Below are 25,965 nucleotides of genomic sequence, written 5' to 3'. Positions count from 1 at the left end.
TGTGTGTGTGTGTGTGTGTGTGTGTGTGTGTGTGTGTGTGTGTGTGTGTGTGTGTGATGCTGAAGCATATCTCTGAGAGCTTATTTGACTGCATGGTTACCTATAGCAATTAAACCTATAAATCTAAGCTGTCAGTGTGTTGGCTCCACACCAAGGACACACACACACACATTCAGCTAATGTCTCAGGGTCTGCAAATAGGCTTTCTACCTCCTTACTCATTTCAGGAAATACTTAATTAGACAGGATTTATGTCTCCCAGAAAATGCAGCCTTTAATTTGGACTTTAACACAACACTCCTTGTCCGTCCTCTGTCTTTATTCCGCTCATTTCTCTCACACACTCTCAAGTCCATTGAGCTCTTTTCCCACCGTCTCTCTTAGTTTCTCAAGACACACGGCCTTCTTTGCCCCTCTTGAATTCTAATGTGCGGCTATATTCAATGAATTAATCATGCATGGCCAAGTAGGCTAATAGTTGCTATGATGTAGAAATAAGAGTCCATTAGTGTTAATAAGAAGACTAGCTTGGCTCTTATAATGTAATAATACATCAAAGCCACTCAAAGGCAAGAGTCTTATTTATAAAAGAATCTGGTAGAGTGAAAAATCGGAGAGATTTCATTCATTAAGAAAAATCATATTGTAAGAGTGCACTATATGGTGTTTGTATCAACTTTAGCTCATTCCCCCTGCTTTCTATCTTTACCTTTACTGAATAACAAACCTTCTAATGCAACATGAGAGCACAGGTTTTGTTTTCTTGTGAATTTAAAAACATTGTGTGCTTGGAAAAAGCTCATCATGAGTCCAGATCTTTATAAAAGACATATACAGCCCAGTAAAGTACGGCATTTTAAAAAAGACACAAGTAAGAGCAGCAGGAGCACTGGTTCAAACAGATTTTAATCCATATTTTAGAGACATTAAATATTTAAAAACAATGGAACTGCATCACAACTTCTGATCATCACATAGAACAACTTCATTATAAAAAGAACCATATAAAAGGCCCAAAGATAGCACTGATAGAAACAGAAAAACAGCTGAAGTTGTGCAACACATTTAAAAATACAATGCGATCCATGTTGAACGGATGTGTTCTCACGTGTTGGGTTTGTAGAAATCTTTACAATGTTGCGTTTAGCCTGTGATGTACATCAGAGCCACACACAGAGATCTGTCAGGCTGTCAGAGGCACCGTGCTGCGGCCTCTCTCACAACCACCAACGTCTACTGGGAGGCCCAACACTCGCTGTGTACAGTAGGCACCATGCAGCATTTCAACATCAATTAATGCCGCATGAAATTTGATTCTGTTGTGTAATTGTAATAAGCAAAGTAGATTAAGATTCACCAGTACAAGTTTATGATTAAGGCTGTCTTTGTTGGAGAAAATCAGACCCACTGATGGGGGAAGTGCTTCGTTTAAAAACAGCTACATTTTGCACTTTTAGAGATTAGTTTGGACAAAACTCAGAGTTGTGGTGTTAACTGACCTCTACATCACCACTGAGACCAGCTGACAGTTCTCCACTGCAGGGAACACATGGACTGAAACCACCAAAGTGCTCAAAGTCAACACAACTTGGTTTATGGGTTGTTTTGGGCCATTTTGAATCCCTGCATGATTTAACAGTGTTGTGTCCCAGGAGGGTTACAATAATAGCTATTACAAAATAACTGCACATGAGAGAGTGAAACCATCAAAGCAACCTTGGTGGAGGTTAGCATGGTTTCAGAGGGAATATTACTGGTTGACTTGTAAAATGATACAGCTTTAGAGTTTTCCTGTTTACTGTAAAACTAATACACTTGGTTATGATAGCTGAAAAATAATCTCTTTTACTAACCTACTGATAAGGTTTCATTAAGATGATTTGTAGCTTTGACCTCTGTATGGCCACTACTTTCTGTTTACTACTGCAGTACCTTCTACAATATTTTTGTATCAACTACAATACAAAGTTTCTATGAGAGAAATTGTGCTTATTTGCTTTCTTTCTCAGAATAAGAAAAGTTTGATACCACTCTCATGTCTGTATGTTAAATATGAAGCTGGAGCCCAACAATGCACAATATGCGGCTACCTTTATACCCAGGAAGTCAAATTTTGGGTTCATGTGCCACTGAGCAACTTTGAAACTTTGAACCCACCTCCAACACTGTATCCAGTTCTCTTTATACAGCCACGGTTTCCCGTCTTTATGCAAAGCTAGGCTAACAACCTCCTTGCGCTAGGTCCATACATAACACACAGACATGAGAGTGATATCGATTTCCTTTTATTTCCCAAAATGAGGAACTACTCCTGTAAATGTATTGTTCTGAGCAATAAATAAACACAGATGTACAGTAAATTGTTTGCAGAACTTAGCTGTCAAACTGCTGTAGGCTTGCTCTATTACAGCTAAAGATATGAATTGTCCAAAACATTGGTAGATTTTGCTCAGTAGTAACTTGAAAGGAGCTAATGAGAGTTACTACACAATTAAGCATACATTTTAAAAGATAGTGCAACATGTTAGCAGTTATTCTGTAGCACTGACCTGTGTGGTAGTGACAGCCTATTAATGTCTCCCTCCAGTGACCCCAACAGATGATAAAGTTTTGGATAAATAGAGACTGATCTCTTTCTGATACTTATTTCTAACATTGTTGAATGACTCTGACGGTACAGCTGAGGACAATCAAATGAACAAAAACAAAAACAAAAAAAAAACAGGAAGAAAAAAGCAGCTCTCTGGTAGATTACAAGAATTTGAAGAAAAGAAAAAACAACTCTCTTATCCTGATAAATACTGCTAGTTCATTTACTGTATGAGGCAGTTTTGGCAATTTTTCTAAGCAATCAAAGTGTATCTGTGATTTTCTGAAATGCAAACAAATACTAGAGACACTCATCACTACTGGAGAGATTATCAATGTATTATCGGCTTGTAACCATCTGTTGTCAAAAAATAAATCAGTCTATTTAGCTCTCTATTGTAATCACACCAACAGCGACGTCGTTTCTGTCACTGCTGCTTTTGATAAACAAGTTGACAACTGTGATAATGTAACAGGAGCTAATGAGATATTTAATAAGATGTCAGCAGAATAAAAGGCCATGCTGAGGCAGTCTGTGCCCGAAATGTCTCAGAATATACCGACACACTGACATTGCATATAGTCAACAGAAGTGTTGCATGAGTTCAACATTTACCGTAGCCGTCATGTGACATGTAGCATAGTGGGATGAACCCCATGTTCCCCATGATGTCACCAATGCAATGTTTTTGACATTTTACAGCATATTATTGTATAACTATATTGTACCGCTGCATATAATCAAAATAAGGACCATTGTGTGAAATGAACAATAACCATACAGCAACATCACTGTTTCACCATAAAACAAAACAACATCGAACATCATTGAATTGGACTGAGCAACACTGTGGATCAACTATTGACTGGTAACGACTGAGGCCTAACAGAAACAGTTTGTGGGCTTTGTTTGTTGGCTGTTGTAGAAGTTCATTGGCTCATTGGGACACTGCTAATTTGGCTTTGCGACTTCAAAAAAATAAATAAAATAAAGAAAAAAAAAACCTTTAAAAGGCTTTTTTATTTAACAGCAGGGAGTGGAGTTTGGACTGTTATCCAAAATGTTAAATAGTAAACATTTTCAGGCTTTCAGATGAAGAACCATGAGTCCATTTTAAAGGAATAATTTCACATTTTGGGAAATACACTCAGCAGACAGATAGCGTAGTGTAGCTTAGCATAAAGACTGGAAGTAGGGAAATTGTTAGCTTGGCTTTGTCCAAAGGTTAGAAAATCCACCTACTAGCACAATTAAAAGCCCACTAATTAATACATTACATCTATTTTTGAATCCATACACAATCCAAAGTGTACTGTGAAGTCACAATGCCTGACCCTAACCCTTTAATGCTTTGGCTTTTGTGCGTATGCAACTAACTAGGGCTGGGCGATATGGCCAAAAATATAAAATCGTTTTTTTTTTAAGCTTGTTTCACAATTTTAATCAATTTCTTTTTTTACAGAAAATGTAGGAAGACTCATTCATTACTGAAACAACAACTAACAGGTTATGTGATACAGCTTCACACTGATATAAAGGGCTCTAAGGATGACGTTTTTCTGGAGGCTGATGCGGAAGTCAGTGTCGCCCTGGTTCCCTCGTCAAAAAGTTAGTTTTAGATTAATAAGCTCAATGGCTAACAAACGGTTATGATAGTTACAAGTTTTGTTCAACAAGATAATCTTGACAAATGAACAGCACTTTGTGATTTTTGAAGCCTGAATTCAATCACCAGATGTAAAAAACTAACTTAAGGCTGTAAATGAACTACACTACAGTCGCATGACTAAACATTGCCACCACAACAAGACTATAAAGTAGTGTTCAGCGTGATGACATTCTGTAGTCTCATTTAGCCGCTTGTTAGCAACCATCTTTTATAAGACACATGAAAGCTTCAAAATTCACAAGTGGGGTATTTACTGACGTGTTTTAAGGCGTAAAATGAACTGTGAAAGTCTCTTAAGCTTGTGTTAACCACAGACCTCATTTCAGGCATCTAAATAAAAACACACTGACTTCGAGACTAGGGAAATGGAGTGGTAAAATGCTAACTCATTTCCAGGGCTCATTCTTGGCAGCACTCCATTACTTGATGCTTCAACTAGCGTTAGTGTTAGCTTGGTAGTTACTTTTTGACTGAAAATAACCTTTCTGTGCACACTGTACACATTTTTACACATTGTAAAAAAAACCATCAACATATTTAATTAATCCAATTATTTCCATAAAACAAACTAGACACACTTTGTTAATTAGTGAGCTTATAGCTGCTCGTACTGTATGGATTTTGTTACCTTTGGACAAAACCGAGCTAGCTGTTTCCTGTTTCCAATAGTAGTGAGCTCCAAATGAACTTTGTGAACCCTTAGTTGTATGGCAAGTTGAATGGCAATTTAGTGTTCTTTCAACCCTTTGTTCAACAGAGAGCGCCACCTGGTGGGCTGAGAAAGTAAAGTAAATGGTTCATGAAGCTTCATTTGGCCATCACTACTGACCAGCTGCTGGCTGTAGCCTCAGAGTTAGACAACAGACATGGCAGTGGTATCAATCATCTCATCTCACTCTCTGCAAGATGTGCATTTCCTAAAATGTGGAACTTTTCCTGTGAAGATGATCTTAAGCATTATTACCTCCATCAGACTGTTAACTTTAGTGTTGTGCATTTAAAGCGGCTCTGTATTTTCAGGTGATGTAGAACATTCACACTGTAAATGACTATGCAACAAGAAATACATTGACTGTTTTTTTTTTTCTTTTTCAAAATGGACACAAGTAGTTCTTGGTCTGAAGCTATCATTTATTGCATGCGATGGTTTACATTTTTCAGGCATTTCAGACAAACTCATACTTGCTCAAATCATCAAGAAAAAAACCCCCCAGCAACTAATGCAAATTTGACACGTTAAATCACACATTTTTCTTAAAGCCAAACCCTGGTGTCATCATAAACGCCAGTAAAAAGCTTGTGGAAACATTTGATTTTACGAAAAACAATCTCATATTTATACCAATATGGTATGGAAAATCATTTAGATTAATTCTTTGTTCTTAAATAAATAGAGCAATTCCCACTGGACACAAATAGAGGCACTTGAGTTTCTTTTTTTTTTTTGTCAAAGTGAAAATTACTTTTCACATCCGCGTTGTCTTCCATACACATTCAGCGATGGTCGAATGATCCAAAACTTAAAAACTCATGCTTGATGTGCTGGATTTACAGAGACCATACAAACAAATCCAGAGTTTTAGTCTTTATAGCACATGTAAAAACAAGAGAAGCCACATGGAAACAACAGGCTCTCCTTTTGTTTTTATGTGCCAAAAATGGTTAAAAATCAGATTATGTTTGGTGCTGTGTAAATGCAGCCATAGCCTGTGCATGGACACACACTCATACACACCCTCGCGTACATACACAAATATATAGATACCCTATTTTCTTGTTGCACTTCCTCATCCACTCACATTGAATCATTCACAAGACACTAAAAAACAAAAACAAACACTGTTTCCAGGAGTCACAGTCTGTACATTATGGTACACAAACATCGGTATTGTCCAGTCAGGTAATGATTTAAATAGACTTGACAATCGGCTGTACACGTATACACACTAACAACACAACACGACAAATGTTGGGAAACAACTACAAGATATCCAGCAGATGATGTGATCTCATTAAGCGCTGTACAAAGTCCCTGTTGTCGCACAGATTTTTTGACATCAGGGAAGAAAAGCCGTTGTGAGATTTTCACCCTGTTCACTTGATCTGCACGTGGGTGGGAGCTTAATTGCAAATCACACTGAATCTTGTAGTTTTTTCCCCACCTAAGTGTTTGACACTTTAGTGGGTGGGTTGCTGTGGAAAATAGAACTGAGTGGAATTTCATTTAAGACCATAACCAGTAAGAGAAGAACCAGACAAATGCTTTTTCTGATGGAAGAAAACCCTTATTTGTTGGACTGCTGAGCTGTTAACTCTCCAGACTGCAACTTGACCAGGTCCTATAATCCTCAGTCTGGCCAGACACATCTTAATGTTCAGGTTATCTTGATTCGATTGTACCTGGAGGCTCCACATCTGAGATCTCAGAGCTTTTACTTTAACAAACCACTGATCCAGGTCACATGTGGGAGTTGCTTGATGGCAGCTGGACAGAGTGAGGATATTCTGATACTCATAGATGTATTTGAAGCTTTAAACATGTTGGTGTCACTGCCCTACACCATAAGCTGCTACACTGAGAGGCAGGGCGTAATATGGAACTTTCAAACTGTACCTGACTCCATTTAGAGGAAAAATCTAAATAATCTGATTTCTTGTGGTTAGCTAGAAGATGATCAAAAAGCAAATCCAGATTTAAAGTTATAACCTTTAAAGCTTCACTTCTGATTGATCATTATTATTATTATTTGTACAGCATATTTTTTAATCTGAATAATATACTAGTATAACTATGCTTGCATTTTTACCAGTCTGCAACCTCCAGGGCTGAAAAATGAAGCCAACATGGAAGTGCCAAAACCTGCAGTTCTTCTAACGGCCACTCCAGAAGCAAGTCAGTCCCCATAGACCCCCGTGTTAAAATGCCCAACTTTACGGCATATATAAACACATTTACAGTCTGGTACAAAAAGCAGTTTTGGTCTCTATAGCTAATTTCCCCTTCATGACAACTGTATGAAGCTAAATGTTTTCTCAAGTTACGCATGATTAAGGGCGGGGCCACTTTGAGTGACAGGCTGTCTGCTGATAGTGCCCTTGGCCTCTCTGTCAGATCCACCCCTCACTCCTTCACAGCTTCACCCTCTCACCCAAATGTGGTTACTCCCGGCAAAAAAAACCCCAAGATGGCGGCAGCTGAAGTATTGAACTCGACGCTTCAAAATGGGAGTCGACAAACAAATGGGTGACATCGTGGTAGCTTTGTCCATTTATTTTCACATTGTGTTATCCACACTACGTGCCTCCACAAGTTGGCCCCAGGGGACAAACAAAGTGTTTTGAATTGAACTAAATTAGCGACACCTGTGGTTACTGATGGTAAAGCTAAGAATGTCTTAGTGATACAAGTCCTACAGTTTTGTAAGAACTGTATTGACTGCTAGGGCAGGAAACAAGCTTTGAGCAGCTACTCTGTCAGAAATACAACAGAAGAAGATGAGCAACTTGTATATCTGTTTACATTGCCAATGTCTCTGTGGTTAAACCAGGTCTGACATAAATATGTTTCCTTTTAAAAATTCCCAGGACCAGCTGCTCTGCTCTTCTGCTTCATGTTATTACATACATATATGCATGCACAGTCTTTGGTCTTCTAAATTCCATCCTGTGTGTGCACTGTCTGACATGAATCCTTAGTGCACGCGTGCACCATTTGAAATAGAATGGCGGACTCTGTCACTGACAATGCAAACTACTATAGGAAAGGTAACTAACGAGTGTAAATCCATATAGGCAGCAGAATAAATGTCAGCCATGAATAGTGTCAAATATTGAATTGGATGTGATGAAATTCTTAAGGATTATAACTTGTGTAAAATGTGAATGACATGTTAACCACAAAGGCTGACTATTCAGCTGTCATTCTTCAGAAGCCATTTTAAATCCCTGTGAGTGATTACTGTGTGTTGTTAAGTTACAGAAGGAATACACAACTGAGGCAGGTTAGCAGCATCTAACTTCCAACTGCAACAGAGGCAGAGGACTAACTTTAGCCTCATCAATAGTGTTTGTAGCTGAGCCTCTTTCCTTTACCAGCATGGTCCTGATCTAATGGATTGGACCGGTACTCCAGTTGGATCAATATCAGCCTGAGGCTTTAATTCTAGCCCCAATCACGGACACGTTTCTGGGCCACTGCTGGATCAGATGAGCCTCTGTTGAGCTCCTTCTTTACCGTCAGCCTCCTTAATCACATCAGCCTCTCACATATCTTTTTGAAAATGATCCTGTCTTAGTAAAAATACTTTCTACCTTTCCTCTTTGCTTCTTATTTCTATTCAGGGATGCAGGGAGGTTTCTAACACCTATAGTCCCTTCAGGAGTCTAAGCTACCTGCACCAATATACAGTTGCTCCAAAAAGCAGCATCAGCCAAATGTTTAATGTGCTAATTTGTATTCTGTGCGTCACAGTTGAAGTTCCCAAACTTAATTACTGTTCAGTCCTAATTGCAGGTGAATTTCAGCCCAATTAATCCACCCAGTCTATGCTGTTACATTACTGTGGGTGGTGTCGGGTCATTTGAAGGATCCCAGTGGGAACTGAAGCATCGTCATGAGTCTCATCTCACTTGTTATCCCAGTTCTAGCTCCCAGGCCCATCTCTTTTTTTCTTTTCTTTCTTTTTTTTTTTTCTCAAATTTTGGCTCTGGTCCAGTCCTTACAGCAGGTGAGCCTCTAAGCGGAGCCAGTGCAGTCCCTGCCTGATGTATCGCACCAGCTCTGTCATGCTGCTCTGCTGACTCAACGGCTCCATCACCGAGTCCAGCTCCTGGAAGAACTCTACAGGGGGGTGAGGGAGAGACACAGTTACTGAGGGTTACTGTCTCTGCTGCTGCTTGTGCTGAAATGACACATGACTACAGTTTGGCTGTTTTTTCTGTTGCTGCTGTGGGCATCGAGAGGCAAAGTCAGCTCAGTCATTTATTCATAAACACCATCAAAACTTGTGAAACACTTTACACAAAAAAAACCCATTATTTTTTGATGAAGTAATTTAACTAATGACATTAAGTAAAGGTGGATGATGTAGACAGTGCATACAACGGAAGGCTGTGTTGAGTGTAGGTAAAGACGGGGTGGTTCTGGGTCTAAACATACTGTTGAGCCTTCTCTCTGTCAATGGGTCTCACACAGGAGTGGTGATTTACATGCTTCATCACACAGAATGTTGTGTGCCTAATATACGTTCTCGTCAGCTCGCATCGGGTTGTGTCGTCACTTTTTAGATGAGCTAGCTAAACCGTTAAATTGTTTATGAACCTAATCTTTGCCCTAATCCCAAGATTAAACCCACAGGAAACTTCAATAGAAAGGATTTTTTATGCTGAGCCCAAATGTACTTACAAGTCAGACTATCAGTCTCCATGTAAACAGGTGTGTGACCAAATATACAAATTACACGAAAATATGAATATAATATTCTGTCATGCCTTTATACTTGTATATTATTAAGTCTAGTTTGTCTAATTCTCCAAGATTTAGAAAAAAAACTCAACCATACTTTGACACTCAGTCCAACTGCTCATTTTCATCCAATCAAAATAATTCAGGACTACTGTTCTGCGATCTTACAATGGTGTACACAGGTTATCATATAAGGTATGAATGTGCACTCACAGACTGAGACAGTCACATTGCTCACCAAAGTGTGCACTGCTGCGTCCTGCAAAACCACACCTGTCTGAGTGAACTACCAAGTTTTCAGAGAGTCCCTGCTTTGACAGCCCAACTCAACCCAACACCAGTTAAAGAGAGGGTGCCCTGATGACCCTGTACATTGACTGCACTCTTACACACAAATTCATCTTGAAATCATGTTTCTTTTCTTTGGTGAGACAGGTCAAGAGGTCAAGAGGTCAAGGGACATAATTTAGGAAAAGCTTCTCCTATCAGAGGGCTTGTAAACTACTGGCTATTGTAAGTGTAGTGGAACCAGTTATACAGTAATGATGGTTGGAAAGCTGAGTGGTACAGATCAAGTGCCTGCTCTTTGGTTAGAAAAGGAAAGCATTCAAGGACGCTTCAAAAGTCCATTAGGTCAGTGAATAGAGCGGAAAAGTTTCTGATAAAACCACTACATGTAAGACCAGTGGAGCTGAATAAGCAGGGACTATTTCATGTCAAACATGGGAGGAAATCTGTCCTTTAAATAATTCCTCGCCTCACTATTAAAATGATATATTTTACAGTGTTAATTAGTACATGGTATAAAACAACAACTTTTCTTAAGACTTAAATATTAATCTGGTGACTGTGTGTGAAAGTGCGCACAGCCTTTTTCTAAAGGCTTTCACATTTCCTTTTTCCAATCGCCTGCTGTCAGCTGGGTGTTGAAAACACTCTGGAGAACGTTTCAGCACTGCAGAGGAAGAAAGTACAGTAAATGTAAAGTCATTTTCAGTTGTAGTCCTACCTTGGCTATCAGTGGCCAGTCTGTCAGCCGTCTCCCAATGTTCATAGCTCCGCAGGATGTTGTTGGTGATGTTAACGTGACTGGCAGCCATGTGGTGAATCCGCTGGGGAATAGCCACACTTCCTGACGAGCCTGGGGCACCTCCAGAGCCTCCTCCTGCTCCTCCACCTCCGCTGCTGGCTGGGGAGGGGCTGAGTGAGAGGGGAGATGGAGTCCCGTTGACCCTGGAAAACACAGAGAGGCAGTGAGTCCCAGTAACACCGAGAGAATTAAACAGAGAGCTTGTCTATGCTGGAAGGGCTTTTGAGTTACTTGATAACATACAAAGAGGAAAGTGTGCTCTAGAGTCTGTCAGCCGAGAATATAGTTACATATTTTCCAGACAGATTTACTGGTGTCAAGAATGTATCTACTGAATACTGTCTTTACTATTTTTTACAGATAAGACGGCTAAAAAGTCCTTGACTGCTGTCAACAGCACAAAACAAGAAAAGTATTATTTTTAAGTGTGTCGGGGAACAGATGAGAGACTGATGGGAAAAAAAGCGTTTATCCTCTTCAGGAGAGAGCAAAATGGAAAGTAAAGGATGTTATAGAACGGGACAACGGGACAAAGGAGAAGCAGCACCATACTTGTTAGGTATATATACAGTACAGGCCAAAAGTTTGGACACACCTTCTCATTCAATGCATTTTCTTTGTTTTCATGACTATTTACATTGTAGATTCTCACTGAAGGCATCAAAACTATGAATGAACACGTGGAGTTATGTACTTAACAAAACAAGGTGAAATAACTGAAAACATGTTTTATATTCTAATTTCTTCAAAATAGCCACCCTTTGCTCTGATTACTGCTTTGCACACTCTTGGCATTCTCTCCATGAGCTTCAAGAGGTAGTCACCTGAAATGGTTTCCACTTCACAGGTGTGCCTTATCAGGGTTAATTAGTGGAATTTCTTGCTTTATCAATGGGGTTGGGACCATCAGTTGTGTTGTGCAGAAGTCAGGTTAATACACAGCCGACAGCCCTATTGGACAACTGTTAAAATTCATATTATGGCAAGAACCAATCAGCTAACTAAAGAAAAACGAGTGGCCATCATTACTTTAAGAAATGAAGGTCAGTCAGTCCGGAAAATTGCAAATACTTTAAATGTGTCCCCAAGTGGAGTCGCAAAAACCATCAAGCGCTACAACGAAACTGGCACACATGAGGACCGACCCAGGAAAGGAAGACCAAGAGTCACCTCTGCTTCTGAGGATAAGTTCATCCGAGTCACCAGCCTCAGGAATCGCAAGTTAACAGCAGCTCAGATCAGAGACCAGATGAATGCCACACAGAGTTCTAGCAGCAGATCCATCTCTAGAACAACTGTTTAGAGGAGACTGCGCGAATCAGGCCTTCATGGTCAAATAGCTGCTAGGAAACCACTGCTAAGGAGAGGCAACAAGCAGAAGAGATTTGTTTGGGCCAAGAAACACAAGGAATGGACATTAGACCAGTGGAAATCTGTGCTTTGGTCTGATGAGTCCAAATTTGAGATCTTTGGTTCCAACCGCCGTGTCTTTGTGAGACGCAGAAAAGGTGAACGGATGGATTCCACATGCCTGGTTCCCACTGTGAAGCATGGAGGAGGAGGTGTGATGGTGTGGGGGTGTTTTTCTGGTGACACTGTTGGGGATTTATTCAAAATTGAAGGCACACTGAACCAGCATGGCTACCACAGCATCCTGCAGCGACATGCCATCCCATCCGGTTTGCGTTTAGTTGGACGATCATTTATTTTTCAACAGGACAATGACCCCAAACACACCTCCAGGCTGTGTAAGGGCTATTTGACCAAGAAGGAGAGTGATGGAGTGCTGCGGCAGATGACCTGGCCTCCACAGTCACCGGACCTGAACCCAATGGAGATGGTTTGGGGTGAGCTGGACCGCAGAGTGAAGGCAAAGGGGCCAACAAGTGCTAAACACCTCTGGGAACTCCTTCAAGACTGTTGGAAAACCATTTCAGGTGACTACCTCTTGAAGCTCATGGAGAGAATGCCAAGAGTGTGCAAAGCAGTAATCAGAGCAAAGGGTGGCTATTTTGAAGAAACTAGAATATAAAACATGTTTTCAGTTATTTCACCTTTTTTGTTAAGTACATAACTCCACATGTGTTCATTCATAGTTTTGATGCCTTCAGTGAGAATCTACAATGTAAATAGTCATGAAAATAAAGAAAACGCATTGAATGAGAAGGTGTGTCCAAACTTTTGGCCTGTACTGTATATATATATATATATATATATACACCACATTGTAGACACCACATTGACTGTGTCAGCTCATTTGCAGTGATACGTCAGTGTCACAGTAAGAGCAAGACTTGCCTGTCGACAAATTATATTTCTCAACTGATTTCAATGAATCATTTCTATTAATCCAGGATTGGGCAGGTGGTGTACAGTGGATTTATCAGAGGTTTTTAAATGAAAACAGCTGTCTGCTGCCAGACACAATGTTGATGAGAGCAGTGAGACTGAACCAAAACACTAAATTTGCCAACCAAACCAAAACAATGAACTGAAAGAAGCTAAAGCTGTGCAGAGCTGAGGGGAAGTGCAGAGTTGGTAGTGATAAAAAGAGTTGGAAGAATAATAATTCTCTGTGGGGCTGTCACTATACATTTCACATTACATGTAGTCATTTGATGTGTTATTAACATAAATGTATTGATTAGTGCAGCTTTAACTTTATAGCATGCTAGCATGAAGATAAACATTGGTACATGAGACAGAGGCTACTGATTGTTCCTATCCATTTATACTGTATAACAACTAGTGTACCACAACTACATTAGCAGTGATACTGTTTACTAATATTTATATTGCTGCAAATTAATTTTGTTGGCAATTAATCAGACAAAATAAGAGTCTTTTGTTTTGGCTTTGCAGGGAACTGTATCAAATACAACAAAGGACTAATCATTTCAGGCCTTCAGGCTATAAAAAGTGTTAAATGTGAGCGGGTGTGTGGCATTTCACAGTTTCACTGATATTCACTCTACAGTAACATCAGTCATGCTAGTACAAACTGCTCCCCCTGCCTGGCACAGCTGGGTGTGTGGCTCTGGCAGTGATGTAATGTCTGTGATGTGGCCTTGACCCTCGCTGACCCAACGACTTGTGGCTGATTCACACACACCGTGTACACACACACACACACACACACACACACACACACTGAGCTCCAGTCCTGCTGCTGTGGAGCGTCAGAGCTGTCCAAACTCATTAGCTTCACATCCACAGCTCCTCCACCCCTCTCCTCCTCCATCTATCATCACTCCCTCCATCACTCCTTCTCACCCAGCACTCGGCAGCCCCTCCAGTCTTCTTCTCCTCACATCTACAACAAATCAATCCTTTTATTTGCTTCCTGAGGGGGTTTGTTTGAGCAAGTGGCTGTCAGGGGCGCCGTGGTATTTTGCAGCAGAGCTCCGGTGAATTATAAATTCTCAATTATCTATGTGACTGAAGGGGGGGGTGTACTGCACGTGTGTGTGTGTGTGTGTGTGTGTGTGTGTGTGTACTCACTTTCCATTGATCCTCCAGGGAGAGGGTGCTTGGTGGGAACTCTTGGCTGAATTCTGGGTCACAGAAAGACACATTTATTAAAACATGTTTTTATGGCTTACAGTATCTGCCTTAGTAGACAGATGAAAGCAAGACTAGAGAATAAGAAAGAGAAATGATAACATGCACCAGCACTCATGACAATTTCAATTTTGAAGCTACAGCCAAGAGACAGTTAGCTTAGCTTAGCATAAGGACTGCAAACAAGGGCAAACAGCCAGCCTGGCTCTATTTGAAGGTAATAAAATCTACCTTCTAGCTCCTCTAATGCTCACTAATTAACATGTTATATTTTGTTTGTTTAATATATACAAAGTCCACAGTGTGAAAATTACCTTTAAACAGCGCCAGGCTAGCTGTTTTCCTGTTTCCAATTTTTATATTACACTAGGCAAATGGCCTGCTAGCTGTAGCTTCATATTTAACAGATAGCTAAGGAACTGCTATCGATCTTCTTTTGTGACACTTAGCTACCATTGAAGCAAGTAAGCACATTTCACAAATTGTTTTACTCTCTATTTTTTCATTGGCTTACCTGAGTCAGCACACACTCAAACAGTGCTGTAAATGTGCCAGACTTATCCAAAAGGCTCTTTGCAATCAGCTATTTACTAAGTGATAAGCCAAAGCATAAAGATCAACAAACAAATTAATTTTGAAATAATTATTATCCTCAAATCATGTTTTAGTTTAGTTAAAGTTGCTCTCCAGACACGTTCTAAAGTGTGTACACTAATATTTTGTAAAACATTGTTTTCCCCCCATAATAGTTAGTAGCAGTGCAGCAGTGCACATCCAGATGGGTAGCATTAGCATTAGAGGAAACATTAGAGATTCAGCCGTACAAGTTGGAGCCTCAGTCAGACCCAGACTCAGATGGTGCACCAAAAGCACAGGAACTAGCAGACATATCATTTCATTTATGATGTTTTTTTTTTTTTTTTTTTTTTGTTAAGCTTCTTTGCTGACACAGTTTAAAGCGCTCTGCACTGGAGGTTTCAGGTTTCTTTGCCGGTGTTGTGTTTAAGAGTGTTCCCCCGTCGATATGTCTTGTATTGGAACACAGACTGTATATAAAGATGGACAACATGACAGCCCCCAAAAGTAAAGCAGAAGCAACTTGATCTCCCCCTGGTGGCTGGATGCTGAATACGTCATTAAGCCCAACCCCTCTATGTTAGTGGATGGGACATGGGACAAACTAAAAACTCAGAGTGCAGATCAAATACATTTTCCCTTGGGATGCTTTATGTCATTTGCGGTAGTTTCTATCATGCTGCTGTTTGTTCAAGTGTTTCCTTTTCTGATAAGTTTGGTTTTAATTAGTTATTTAATGCTATGAAATGGGTATTTTATGACATGACTGACAACTGTGTGAGCCAATCCGTTATTTACTGACATAATTTATGTTGTAGAATAAAACATTTAAGTCTCTTCAGCTTGTGTTCACCACAGATCTTATTTCAGGCATCTAATAAGAAACCTATAAATGAAAACCCATGGACTTCAACACGGGGGAAACAAAGAGCTAAGACGCTAAATAATTGCCAGGTTTTAGGACTGATTTCTGCACCACCCTACTGGTTTTTGTATGATGTACCAAAACTTGCTTGTGCGGTGAACGTTTGAATCTCAGATTTTAGAGAAGTGTCCAGATATTGCCCCCTTCAATAGAGGAATGTGTCAACACATCTTTGCACAGATACAAGTCAGTATAATCAAGATTAGATATTTTAGGGAACATAAACAAAAGACAAACGATTTTCTTTTAATGGAGGGAACCTTTAATATTCAGCGATTAATATCTCTTTCCAATCTTTTCCATAAAAACATACTGTAAAACCTTCATTTAATCTTTGGTACAGAAAAAAGCGTCGAAAAAAGTAGCAGCTAAATGGCTAAAATGTTAATGTTAATATAACATGAGCCAAATCTCACTAAGCCACCAATTTTCCCGTACAGTATGTGTAATTTCTGTCACGTGTAATGTTACTCTATGACACTTGATGGACACATGAGGATAAGTATATTACAGAACTGTTTTTGTGTCATTTCTCTTTTAAAATGAACTGCTCTGACTCCTTTCAGTTATTTTTTTTCCTTCAGTCAACACATACTGTATGTACACAGCCTGCGCACACATACACAGCTAAACCCCCAGTCAGTCCCTTCCCAGGAATCCAATCCCATCAATGCAAATGCGACACTGTGATAATGACATCCTCAGTAATTAATTAAACTAAACATAATTAATCAAAACAAGCACATTAAACCCTAACAATCCACTGTGATGATTGATGGAGCTAATTAGTACATTAATATCAAAGAGAAAGAATGGATTTTAATAACGTCATGCAAAATTAATGCACAGGCACCATGAAAATGAATATGAAATGTATTTGAGGGATTGTAATTGGCTTTCCATGTTTTTCAGCCACAGAGGGAGAAAACGAGAGAGACGGGAAATAAAGTCCATGTCCAAATGTGTGTGTGTGTGTAATCTGTGTGTGTGTTACCTTGAAGTACTCCATGAGCGACCTCGAGTACTTGACAGCGTGGTCTTTCTTCAAATGGAACATCCTCAGATACAGCAGAGACAGACAGCGGTTACTATGGAAACAAAACCATTAGAAGGCAGATGAGTCCTCTGTACAAATTCCCTTTTAAAGCCCCATCCTCAATATTATTTTCATGTCATCCACACAAAATGCACCCAGCCTTCAAACACGCCCCACAAGTCTGCAGGGATTACGGAGAACTTTAGTGGAGTAAGGCATGTGGGAAATGTATAATACTAGTATATGATAATATAAAGATCCACATCTTTGCGAATTAATTTACTATTCACAAGCAGAGCACCCTAAAATGTTTTTGGAGCACTGTGAGTGACAATTCAGAAAAGACTGAGGTTTGAGAGTTTTAGCAGAGTTTTACATTCTAGTAAAATGTGTAAGTTTTTTCTTGATTAGCATGAACGGCCGATTTAATACAATTTGTGGCATTCCCCAATTTTTTTTGGGTGCGGATATCTCTAGGTACAACTGAAATTCACAAGTGGTGCATTACTGTTGTACAAATTACATACAGCTTATCTCCACAGGGGAGAAACACTGGTCTGAGTTTTTGATAATAATTATAGTGCCTATAGGAGTTATCCCACTCAGTCATCTGCCTCACAGCCTTTATGCAGGTCGCACACCTGCATTAAGTCACCTGCCACCGTCCTTGCTGTAAGGTCGTTGCACCCATCAGTGTACCATCACCTACAGAGAGCCTATATTGTTCTCTTGACCATCACTGTGACTGCCAGATCCTGACCTGCCATCTAAGGCATAGACTGCTTTGCATTTGAAAAATAATTTTTCACATCCAACTTCAAACCATTCCCTCTATAGTCACAGTGCAGCGCTGCCCTGATGGCAGGTTGCTGGCAGCTGTATTAATAAAATGTTTCAGGTCCTGTAATACTACTAACTACTAACTCTGCTGCATTAATGGGGAATTTTATCTGCTGATTTCGGACAGCGGAAATTGAAGCTTTGCTTTGTTAAAATCATAGACTGTACAAAATAATTGGAAGTAGCCACTGTGACGTCACTTTCGTGGAATCCTGTTTTGAAGCCTTGAGTTTTGCATTTTTGCCGTCACCATATTGGATTTTGGAGCCAGAAGTGACCATATTTATAACCCTGATGCTAGCTTGGTTAGCACAGTGCATTTACAACTACGGTTAACCATGATAATGCTAACGCTAATTTTCACTAGAAAAAACAGGCTTAAAACCAATAAAACAAAATGTATTCACTGGAAAAACGTATTATCTGACTCCTTAGAAAGTCTTTAAGTACAACCCAACACTGAACAAGACTTCTTTTAGTCAATCAAAACATTCCAATAAACTCTCAAGAAAGTGAAAACACACTGAAATAGCGACAGCTATGGCTACACCTATACACAGTGAATCTTGGGTTACGCCATGGTTATGTTACCCAACCAGCCACACCCTTAATTATTATGGTGGTCTATGGGCACTGACTTGCTCTAAGAGCCAGCCTCAAGTGGTCATTAGAGGAACTGCAGTTTTTGGCACTTCGATGTTGGCTTCATTTTTCAGCCCCAGAAGTTGTCGCTTAGTTAAAATCTTATTAATACTCTTGGATTATATTTTTGTGAATGAAACATGAAGTCTTCTACACCAGTTTGGCTGGGTTGATCATGCCAATGATCACATTTCATAAAAGCGCAGCTATCCCTGTACAGGTGGAATTCATCAGGTTGAAAAGGGAAATTTAAGATAAATTTGTGCAGTTCTAAGGAGTTTTCTGAATTTAACTTGGAACACTCATATGAGTAAATTTCAGATATAATGCGAAAATATTTTTGCATCAGGCCCTAAACACTAAAATTTGTATACATTTATGAGTCACAAGTTAGTAAAAACAAAGGTATTTTTCTCCCAGAATTTGGCTGCCAGTGTTGAGAATGCAGCACTTAGAAACACACTGCAACGGCATGGTTAACATTCTAAACCCACAGGCAACCAGGACAATCCACCAACAGTATCATTTAACAGTCAACTTACTAGCTGAATAATAATAATAAAAAAGATCTAAAACTTGGGTATCTTATGACCACAGTATTTTGTATTACACACACGCGCACGCACACGCATGCACACACACACACACACACACACACACACACACACACACACACACACACACACACACACACAAACACACAGAATCTTACCACAACACAGCTAGTTTCTTCTCAGCGATGGTGGCTGAATGGCTGGCGAAGTTCTTCAACCTCATGGCATACCTACAAGGGAGAGATGCTCTTTACTCATCTGCTGACAGTTACACTGATTTATGTGTGTGAAATGTAAACACACTTTACTCTTCTCACATTAATGAATACATGTATACTCAATGTTCATTTTCATTAGGAAATCAAGGTTAAAATCATTGAAGGAGCTGCTCTTTCTGAACGTAGAGAATAAACAGTGGCAGTTAGTGATTAATTTCTTCAGCTCGCTGACAGCCTGCATCCACCTGCTCAAGTGCCCTTAGGCAAGACAAGCTACAGGTCAGCTTTATTTGACTCTGTGGAAGGAGAAACATATCCTTTGGTTTCTGATTAAGTATTTCAAAAAATGCTGTAGGGGTCAGCTGTTACCTCCCGCCCTCACTGACCCGGTCTGATTGCTTAGCGAGGTGGTTAATCAGTCAAAGTGAAATTCAGCAGTGACAGGTGAATCAGGGGAGAGCAGTAACACCTTTATACTTCATTGATCCCTGGTGGAAAACTCTTGTCCTTTCTCCTGCTCCCTCCTTAGGGAGGTCAAAGGCCAGAGTTACAGATCAACAGCCCTGCAGCTGGTGACGATTCAGCATCTTGCTCAAGGACACTTCAGCAGGATGGATGAGTGCAGACAAGCAGGGCTTGAACCTGAGTCCTTCAGTTAAAAGACTCTCTCCCACTACAGCACCCAGCTGTCAACCTGCCTGCTTTCAAAGGAGGCAGTCATTTGTTATTCTCAGTTTGCTCTCTTAAAAGTCGCACTTAGTGACTTCATACAAAGGCAGCTCTGAGAGGCTGAAAAACAGCAGAGATCCTGTAATGCAACACTGGTTCAACTATGCTCATTAGCAGCCCCGCAGGTCTGAGACGCTTCAGACAACAAAGATTAAAAAACACAATGCTGAAGAGTCCAGAGGATTCTGAACAGAGCGCTGGCTTCATGCTAATTAGAGTTTATTCCAAAACTCAAGTTTTGATTAGCCATTTTCTGTGGGCAGAGAGGTGAACATATGCAACCGCACAATATTATTTCAGCTAATAGGCTAAATCTACAACAGGTCAGTAAGGTTAGGCTGATGAGAGAGGTGTAATTTTCTACATATGAATCCTGAAACAATATAATTTGGAAGCAATTATAGGGAAATGTGCCGAGACAGTGCACACGGTAAGTACCCACTCATCTATTTGGGTTTTTAGTAGAGAATCAGGGAATTACAGTGGGCTATATAATCACTACATGGCTGGGTAGAGTAAATGAGCAGTTGTTGATTTCCAGAGAATTTCCCTTGAAATAACTGCTATTTTTTATGACTAAAAATGACAGAGATCAATTTAAACAACCTTAAATATTAATTTAAGCTCCTTGTACACTTTTGTTGACTTTATTGCCTGCTTGCAATTTACTGCTATACAGACACATTTTTCCTGTTTTTACAAAATTATATTTTTCTCCACTTCAGCTGACCAACTAAACCAAAACATCTCTTTGGATAAAGGGGGTAACGCTACACAAGGGAGCAGGAAATAAGGGTGCTGAGAGAGCTGCACCAATATTAGTGTAGCATGCAACATAATTTGAGAGGTGCTTCAGGAGTTTTTGGTTGTCGTTAAATGAAAAACTCAAATGGACACAAGCGAGTTTCGTCCTGTCAGCCAGAGCCCTGACAACAGGGAGCTGAGTTCAGTCCAGGCGCATATAGTGCCTCATTAGCAAAAGTCTACAGTCCACATAAGTTGACATTATCATTAATCACTGCTGCTCTGAATACCATGCATTCTTGTTAGGGGTGTCACCATTCGATTTTCAGTTTAAACATTTTTTCCACTACAGGCTGTGCCATTGTTAGACTAGTCTTCATTTATAAAGATCATCAGATCATTGGTTTTATGCCCCGACAGCTGTCATTCACATTTTCAAATACTTCTTTAAAAAGATAGACTACATGCTTTCAAGTGTGACATAATTGCCATATTTTTTGGGAATGTACCACACTAATGCCATATGGTCAAATTTATCAAAATGTGCACAATAACTTTTTTCACCACTCAATTGTGAACAAACTGTGTTACACAAAAACAACAACAAAAGTCTGCTAGATGGCCAAAGGGTACTTTACTTCACTAAGGTAGCCTACAAAATGTAGATTTTCTGTCAACGTCGGGTTCATTGTTTACACAGCTTACAGAAAAGGAAAAATGTTGACTTTCAGAAGTTTCTGTTGGTTCTCCGACAGTGGCCACAATATCTCAGTGAGCAGCTGTAGGCTATCAGTAACCTACGCCCTATCATTTTTGAAGTGTTATTTTTGGCTATAGACTGCAGAGGCGAGGCTGGCCCTATAACCGTGACAGTTTGTCCGTGAGTGACTGAGTGATGAAGTTACATCATTGGTCAGACTAACTGATGATGTGAATTTTGGTGTTTCCCCACTGGCCGTTGCTGTTTTGAAATAAATAGGCGCTGACAGTCCTGTATCACTGTTTTCCTCATCCCTTTCTGTAAACAGTGTGGCATGACAGTATGGTGGAATTAGCAAGCTAGATAGCTAACTGGCTAGCCGTGACATAAGTAAAATTTAACAACTTCATGCTTCATTCACACACTCTTGTCACAGCACAGAACAGCACTTTGCTATCAACAGACAAGTGACAACTGTGTTTGGCTCATCCTCTGTTACTACTATGACGTTAGCATTAAAGCATGTGGAATGAGCTAGCTAGCTAACTAGCCAGCCACAGGCGAAATGGCAATTTTGGATGGAGCAAAGAGAGAATCCCATTATCATTTTTTTTTTGGAGGAACAGCCGTGTCTGTATGACACAAAAATTTGTTTAAACATTTTTAAATTTTGTCATGTTACAATGTCAGAACCATTGATGGTTAGAATGTGTGCTGCCACTGTGAAGAGGAAAAGCTGAAAAAAAACAGTGATATAAACTGGAGTGAATATTACATGTTAAAAAGTCGGAGTGGTTGCTGAATGCTGACACAATGAAAAAATTCTTCTTTCGGTAATCGGCGCTGACAGGGCCTTTTATAAACTATCGTTATCGGTGGAACTTTGATGTTGGTGGCCGATGACTGCTCAAATGGCTGGCCCACAACAATGGGGCGAGCGCTGAAAACCAAAGTCAAGGCTAACAAAAATCTGTGTCTTGGTATGTGCCCGCCACGTCCTGTTTCAAATTTAAAGCCCTGTAGTATTTCATACATGGTCCAGTCATACACTAGGTTTTGACCTAGTCTTATCTTCGTTCAGACGTGCACAAATTGGAGGGGAGGACAGAAAAAAAATGTTGGGAGCCAATTCCCATGATCAATTGTGAAATGACATGTTAACGAAGTCCTCCTGTTTTGTTTTTTTTTTTAAACGTTTCACTTTGTCACTTTTCTGTCTGTCCATACAGTACCTGATTAGCTCCACGGTCTCAGAGTACATGGTATATGGTGATTTGGCCTCTAGTGGATCTCGCTCCATAGCATTTCCACACTCTATGAAAGAGAGGGCACCATCTGCGTAGTTCACCGCTTTACCAAATTTGTCCATCTACAGATAAGGAGGAAGAACAAAAAAAAGACAGAAAAATGAGTGACAGAGAAAAAGCAGATATGTGACAATGAGCAATATGAAAAGAAATGTAGCAGAGTGGAGACAGAGAGAGAAGCAGACATGAATAAGACAGAGACAGAATAAGCAATGTCTTAACAGCATTGTGGCAGACGCACAGTCGTCTCTTTGAATAATCTCCTGCTAAGATGCAAATCCCCAGATAAATGTGAGGGAACAACGCGTAAACATAAGATAAATAACAAGTTAAATAAATCTCATTTCATTGTTCGGGAGGGGATCAGATAATTCTTTTGATATTGTATAATCTTGCAGACATCATCAGTCCTTGAATGCAATGTTCCCTTGGAGACAAATGGTGCAATAAATAACACAAATTATACAGTACAGCGCTTGATATGAAATAGATTTTCATTCTTTGGAGACTCGCTGTGCGTACACATGAGCGACGACACACACATTTGAACGAGTACACACATAATTACAGACTAGACTGTAGATGTTAACATTGTGTGTTTTCAAATCATTTTCTTGCTATCTGTGTGTCTGTCTTTTCTTTGCCTCCTGTATGTACTGAAGGTGTAAATGTGTGTGTCTGACAGCAGAAAGATTTGTGGAAGACAACATCTTACCAAAGCATCAGCCTTGTGCTTCAGTCTCTTGGCCTCCTGCATGTAGTAGTCTGCACTGTGGACTCTGGGAACAGCACAGTGAAAAAGAGCATAAACAGCATGTCTGCACTGACACGTCGTTTAACAAGAACTGAAGAAAAAATAAAACAACCCCCTGCAGAGTGATTTACATAATCAGTAGCTAAGAGTAGCTTGCAGTGAGTTATATACAGTAGCCTACTTAGGTATACATACCTCAGGCTTAGTGTAACCTTAGTATAACAACAAACCATGTTGTTTCATGAATAATGCAGGAACCCTTTGGGACAAATAAGTAACAAGATGTATCATCTTTCCAGGTTTCAACACAACTGGACCAGTGCTGAGATACTTACAGATATTTCCCCCACCTGCAACACACTAACATGCCACTATTTGGCCTATTAGTGTGTTGTTTTATAACATTTAATGTACAGCATGATGATAGCTATCCTTCCTAAAATATAAGATGTGTTAGGTTTAGAGTTGACAATGCATTCAAAGTCTTAGTGGTCCACTCTGTTTAGTCAGGCTGGGTCCAAAATATAAACAGTCTGATCTGGTTAGGTGGGGTCCTTTTCTATTGCATCAAGTCTCAGGTCTTTGGGTCAATATGTCTAATATTCAAGTGGATCTAAGAGGACCTGCCATCAGTTCTGAATACACAGTGTGTCATTATCATCACAGGAAAGGTGAGGAAAAGGTGAGTGGCGTAGGAAAACTTGGGGAGGTTTCACACCAGATTTGCAGCAGCAGTCTGAAGTAGTTGCAGAGGTAAAGTGTGATTTATAAAGTTGTGGGGAGAATAACATGTATCGCTATTGTTTTGAGCGGCTAGTTAATTGGTGGAGCATCATGCAGCTTTTAGTGTCAGTGTTCTCTCTCTAACAGGGTCTGTTGATTTCGAGAGAATTTTTGATCAGATCTAATTATCCTCTGGTCCCTTTCGGGTCCTGTGTAAGGCTGTATCGAAGCTTTGATGCTTCATTCATAACTTTAACATTCAAATTCTCCAAAAGATTTTTTTTTATTTGCATGTCTGTTTCAACCTGATATTTTTGCACAGCTGCAGAGTTGAATGTAACTTGAGCGACCCGTCAAACTGTTTGACTCCATTGTTGTCTATTGGAATGTCCTAACCGTCCCCGAGGGACGCAGTGCTGTGCAGTGCATCCTTCTGAGCTGAACCTCTGTTGGAAGCCCTCTTTCTATTTTGTCACTTCACTTGTTTTAAAAGGGACACCAGGCACGAGGAATGGCTGATCTATGGAACTGCTGAAACTACATTACAAAAACCTAAATAAAGTGGCAACTGGCTGGAGGGTGATCACCAGGAAGCTTAAAGTTTCTGGTCATCACTAATAGCCTACTTGCTGGGGCGGCTGTGGCTAACAAGGTAAGGCAGGTTGTCATGTAAATGGTTACTAAGTGGCAGGTGTATGGTAACCTCACCTACCAGTGTGTGAATGTTTGTGAATGGGTGAAAGTGACATGTAGAGTAAAAACCACTTTCAGTGGTTTGAAGACTAGAGGAGTGCTATACAATTACAGTCGATATATTTCTGCAAATATACACATACAAATTACTGCTGCACAATTAATCTAATCGCAGTTGTAATCACGATGTCAGGCTGTGCGATTACATAACCGCATAAAAGGCTGCGATTTGTGATTTAATGTAAATGAATGTTAACGTGTGTGCCTGTGAACGTGACTACCTCGCCTGTAGTGTGTGGAGTTTGTTGACATCACGCCCCCAAGCTATCCTGCTGTGTGCAGCACGTATGGTCACACGACCACCCGGCGTGCAGCAGTGACCAACATAGACACTGAAGAAGAGCATGAGCATGACCAAAAACAGGCTGAGTTGGTGGCAAAAGAAACGCAACTTCTATTATATGGCGATACTTTGGATTCAGGTACGGCGACGTTGAACAGAAAGACGTGCTGTGTGAAACTTTAAAAGTTGAAGTCGCTACGTCCCGTGGCAACACGACCAATCTATATCAGCACTTGAGACAGCACAGAGAAAAGTAGGATGAATGCATGCGAGAGAAAGTCAAGCCAAGTAATGTTAAAGAAAAAGACACAACTGAAAGCCGCCAGAGCCTGATAAAACAACATCCAAGCACAGTTACCCATACATCTGTAAGTGTCACAGGGAATTCATGGACTCGGTAACAAACTACATAATCACAAATGAAAAATTGAGCAAAATTTTGCTTGGGTTCGGCCCACTTGACATGCTGCTGTGTTGTGCTATGGCCTATTCATGTGCTGGAATTTGTCATTTACGTGACAACGCCTGAATGCAACACAGGCTCCGCTCCGCTGTGTGTACAGTGCCGTGCTGCACTGCGCTGCTGTGCGAGCAGCGTGTTTGACTGTGCGCAGTCTGTTGATGGTCATTTACACACTGTCCATAACAATAACTATGTCAGGTCAGGTCAGTGTCCCCCTAAGATAATGGTAGGGGAAACACTGAATCAAGCAAGAAGACCCATGATACCATTTATGTATTATACTATAATCGCAATCGCGATATTGTCCACTCAAATTGCAAGTAGGCTACAGGCCCATCTTTAAC

At 40.2% G+C, this 25,965-nt stretch overlaps 1 protein-coding gene across 2 annotated transcripts in view; it reads right to left on the bottom strand.

The window, feature by feature from the left end:
• Positions 1-677: 677 nt before the first annotated feature.
• Positions 678-25,965, bottom strand: part of aff2 (AF4/FMR2 family, member 2) — a 228,876-nt gene continuing 203,588 nt past the window's right edge. For both annotated transcript variants that reach the window (XM_049585826.1, XM_049585825.1), the window contains exons 20-26: positions 23,361-23,424; positions 22,571-22,707; positions 19,106-19,177; positions 16,870-16,963; positions 14,315-14,367; positions 10,733-10,956; positions 678-9,099 (exon numbers count right to left, since the gene is read on the bottom strand). In XM_049585826.1, the coding sequence (XP_049441783.1) occupies positions 8,978-9,099; positions 10,733-10,956; positions 14,315-14,367; positions 16,870-16,963; positions 19,106-19,177; positions 22,571-22,707; positions 23,361-23,424 (766 nt within the window). In that variant the 3' untranslated portion in view covers positions 678-8,977. The remainder of the gene's footprint in view (positions 9,100-10,732; positions 10,957-14,314; positions 14,368-16,869; positions 16,964-19,105; positions 19,178-22,570; positions 22,708-23,360; positions 23,425-25,965) is intronic.

The sequence above is a fragment of the Epinephelus fuscoguttatus genome, linkage group LG9 (assembly GCF_011397635.1).
Source record: "Epinephelus fuscoguttatus linkage group LG9, E.fuscoguttatus.final_Chr_v1".
NCBI classification, from domain to species: Eukaryota; Metazoa; Chordata; class Actinopteri; order Perciformes; family Serranidae; genus Epinephelus; species Epinephelus fuscoguttatus.
This window is presented reverse-complemented; position numbering and strand designations above follow the sequence as displayed.